Source organism: Plasmodium cynomolgi, chromosome 2 (assembly GCF_000321355.1).
Source record: "Plasmodium cynomolgi strain B DNA, chromosome 2, whole genome shotgun sequence".
Taxonomy (NCBI): Eukaryota; Apicomplexa; class Aconoidasida; order Haemosporida; family Plasmodiidae; genus Plasmodium; species Plasmodium cynomolgi.
In genome coordinates, this window is record NC_020395.1 from 318,908 (window position 1) to 323,172 (window position 4,265).

Genomic DNA, 4,265 nt, shown 5'->3' on the forward strand with positions numbered 1-4,265 from the left:
TTTTTTTTCTTTTTTTTTCCTTCTTCTCCAACGCGTGCAAATGCATACACATGTGCTCGCATGAGGTGTGCGAGTCGCTGGAAAGAAAAGTTCGATACGAAATTATCGAAACGTGGGAAGGAGGAGCGAGAATACAAAAAAAAAAAGGTAACGGGGTAGATGGGCTGGGGAGACCCCATAGTGTAAAGAAGCAAGGAAGCGCAGAGGTACACCCATGAACACCCTAGCAAAGGTACACTCATAAACGCCCCAGCAAAGCTCCCCACCCACAATGCGCCTCCCGCACAAAGGCATGCTCGTGCGCGTTTGGCCTGCTGACCCTACTCGTAGTAGAAGTGGTGGTACAGGACGCGCTGCTTCCCCCTCAGGGAGTCGTAAAAAAAGTGGTCGTTGAACTGGTTCGAAGGAACGTAACTAGAAGGAGAATTCACAAACGCCTGTTTAAACATACCCATGTCCACATCGGCATGCGAACTTGTAAAAAGGTATCCCATGAGAAAGATGGCAAGGAAGACGTCTGTCGGGGTCGTAATTTTGAAGTTGGGGAACCTTGCCTGCAAAGCGAATATCTTTTTTTTTGTAAAATGTTCAAAAAGGGAAGAAGTATCGGTGAAGGGTCTGCTCCTTTCTTGGACTTCTGCTCCTCTCGTTGAAGTTAATTTAGTACACACTTGTAGCAACGCTTGGCTGCTGAATATCTGTGGAGTTTGTGCCAGAAATATGAACTGCCTATCCACGTTGGCCTTCACCCTGGGGCAACCTTCCCCTTGCTCTTCGCTGCCTATCCGCTTAATGGTGTCCGTGGCCCTCGCTCCCAAAATGGTGTTTTTCCCTATCGTGGCCATGTAAATCAGGTTGAAGAAGTCCAGCTCGGACAGGAAGGGCCTCGCCCCGTCGTGCACCAGGATGTGCGAGATGTGTGCATTGCGAGCGGGGTGGCCTCCGTCCACACCATCTGCGCCATCTGCGCCATCCGCTTTATCAGCTTTATCCGCTTCATCCGCTTTATGCGCTCCCCCCCCCTTGCGGCGTGCCCCCGCAACAGCTGGCAGATGTACTCCCCGTTTTGCACCCACAAGTCCAGCCCCCGCAGCGCATTCAAAAGGGAGTCCACCCTCTCCCGGCCGCTCTCCAGCAGCCGTATAAGCTTGTACCGATTGGAGTCAACATCGCTTGGCTTCACCTCGTCACTGTCATTTATCCCTTCTCCACGAACACCTTTCCTATTAGTTATGGTTCTGCATGCTTTCTGATCCCCCTCCACAAGGTCTTGCCTCTTTTTTGCCATCACATCGCTCAGCAGCTCATCCAAGTTAGTGATGCACTTCCCCTTCTCATTGTCATATATTATATACTTATTCCTTTTTAAGAATTGAAGAACTTGGATAGTATCCCTCTCCGATTGTACTTCCGACAGACTCAATACGTTATTCGAGTGACCCCTACGCAGGAACCCCCTCTGGTTCTTCCTCCGTAGAAGGGATGCGTTAAACCGGTTAATACTGTCGATGATGTGGTGAAAATAATTCGGGTCACATACAAGGCTGACTGATTTAATTATATTGCATTTGATGAACAAATTAAAGGAATAAAGGAATACTGGGACATGATTCAACATCAGGAATTGCTTTCGACTAGCCAGCTCTGTTCTTTTGCCGATCCCTCCGCAAAGTAAAATGGCGTGAATGTTTTTTTTTTCAACGACTGTTCATATTTTCTGTACTCCTGTGTATCGTGGTGGTCTGTCTTTGGGATTGTCTCCGAGAGGTGGAGGCTCTGCGTTTGCTGCGGAGGGTAATGCGGAGTATGCTCCTGATTGTGCTGCTGAGTATGCTGCTGAGTGTGCTGCTGAGTGTGCTGCTGAGTGTGCTCCTGATTGTGCTCCTGAGTGTCCTGCGGAGTGGCACTCGCACCGCTCACATTTTCGCCCCCCTCTGTTGCATGCAACTGTTGTCCCCCTTTATCGCACTCACCATTGTTTTTCCCCTCCTCGAAAAGCTTTACCTGCACCCGAGCAGGTGTAAAAAAACGCACTCTGTAAGCACCACCCCGTTTGGTACCCCCCCAATTGGTAACAATAAACTGCATGGAGTTCACCTTCCCCCGTTTCGCAGCACCTACAGGAATACCACCTTTGATGTCATGCAGGGAAGAGGCAAATTCACCCCGAGAATACCCGTGAAATAACCTCACGCGGTGTACCCTCCTAAGCTTCGCACATGTTGGTGCGTCTTTCCTGCGTATCATGTGGGGGGAGCACCCTCGCAGGGTAAGCAAATAGTTAATTAAAACGCACCACGGGGAGAGGCGGGCAAGGAGGCGAATGATCAGGCGAACGACCAGGTGAACGACCAGGCGAACGTCCGGGCGAACGACCGGGCGAACGCTCAACGGGGAGTCCTTCATTTTTTAACGTGCCAGTTCGCCTATACCGTGCCGCCGACAAAGGGGGGGAAACCAAACGGTATCATGCCATACAAGCCACTTTAATCGATTCTTTTTATTTTTCACTCCTCGACATGGCCACTTCCACTAGGGCTGAACCTCCCTGCGGATGACTACCACGGGGAGAAGTCCTAACCACTCTAGAAAACAAAACGTTGTCTCATTTTATAATTAGTCCGTAAGACCTTCTTCCTCATCGGACAGCCATCTCCTCACTTGTAGTGGGTTGTATAAACTTGGTGCAATCTCTTCGAGTATTTTTTCTTTAACCATCATTTTGGTGTGACACAATGGGGTAGGCAACACGGGCAAAAAAAAAAAAAAAAAAGACCTTAAAATCTGACGCAAGTTGAACGATAAGCAGGCCGCGTGGGTACATGTGTGTTGCTTGTCCCCCTTTTAAACGGAAGAAACGCACCCTTTGACGTTGATGCTGACGTTAATGCTGACGTTGATGCTGACGTCGATGCTGACGTTGATGTTGACGTTGATGCTGACGTTGATGTTGACGTTGATGCTGACGCCGATGTCGATGCTGATGCGTGGCCTAGTCGCCGTTCGAGAAAATCAGCAGCGAGAAGGTAACAAAACTGTGGAGATGGTCGGATTGGGGGGAGGGACACAGGTTCACTTGTGTTCCCTACTTGGTGACGTTATCTTCTGCGCAGTGGAAACTGGTCCATAATGGTGAAAAGGGAAACAAAAAAAAAAAAAAAAGGAGAAATACAAACGCACATACATACGTGCGTATCAGCGCAGATGAACAAACGGCTAAGATAAACAAATCAACAAATAAATAAAGAAACAAAACAATGACGTGCAAAGTTGCTGCGTTACAGGAGGAGGGAGATGTTGGAGCAGCTCGCCGGTGGATGCAGCATAAATTAACGCGAAATCGCTTAATAGCATATGGGGACGAATGGCATGTATGGGGCTAATCCAAATTAATTATTGTAAGAGTTGAAAATAAAAAGGCGCTTTCAAAATATAAGTTTCTTCCCAGCACCCCTTCTGTGTTCAACACGGCAAAGTACACCTGCACGCATATGGCTATAACTGTACCCTAATGCATCACGCGTAGGCGCAGAACTGCACCAAGGGACGCCTACAAATGGTACACACGGGAAAAAAAAAAAAAAGAAACTGCCAAATGACGGTTACTTTGATGCTTGATTGAGATCATCCTGTGTGACTGTTCTTACTTTTTTTTTTTCTTTTTTTTTTCTGGCGTGGGACTAGGGGAAGGAACTGTGAAGGGAACAAACAAACCAGGCGGGGAAGTTCATTCGAGCTCCCGTTAGCAGCACTTTTTCTTTGCTTCTTCGGTGTTGTTAATCTGTGAAGGGGAAGGGGCACAAATGGCTGACCAAACTGCACACACGTTCGCATCGCGGCGAGACAAAATTGGTAAGTTTGCACGTGCATACACGCGCGCACACACGAGCGCACACACGTATGCAACAGTGCAACAGCGCAACAGTGCAACAGCGCAACAGTGCAACATCCCAATTATGCACATATGTTCCTCTCGTCCGGCCAAACCTGAATTCCCGAGAACTTGTCCTGCTCCTTCTTGTGGAGGGGCAACTTCTTAGCTGCGGGGAGGGGGGTAATGGCCACGCATTTGTCGAAAGGGCGAAAAGGCCAAAGAAAAAATCACAAACTGTATTTTTTTACATCCGTACGCACGGGCTCAAATGCAGAATTGCCTTTTTTTCCGAATTACCTATCCTTAAAAACAGCTCGTTCACGTTCTGTCCCGTTTTAGCAGACGTCTCGATGAACAGAATATTGTTGCTGTTGGCGAAAGACTCAGCTAG

The 4,265-nt window shown here is 48.3% G+C and overlaps 1 protein-coding gene across 1 annotated transcript; it reads right to left on the minus strand.

Annotated features, from left to right (window-relative positions):
- Positions 1 to 320: 320 nt before the first annotated feature.
- PCYB_021710 (hypothetical protein) lies at positions 321 to 1,618 on the minus strand (the record flags this gene model as incomplete). The annotated part of the gene is made up of 2 exons (XM_004220521.1): positions 321 to 1,022; positions 1,073 to 1,618. The coding sequence occupies 2 exons, from the start codon at positions 1,616 to 1,618 to the stop codon at positions 321 to 323; spliced, it is 1,248 nt and encodes a 415-aa protein (XP_004220569.1).
- Positions 1,619 to 4,265: the final 2,647 nt, after the last annotated feature.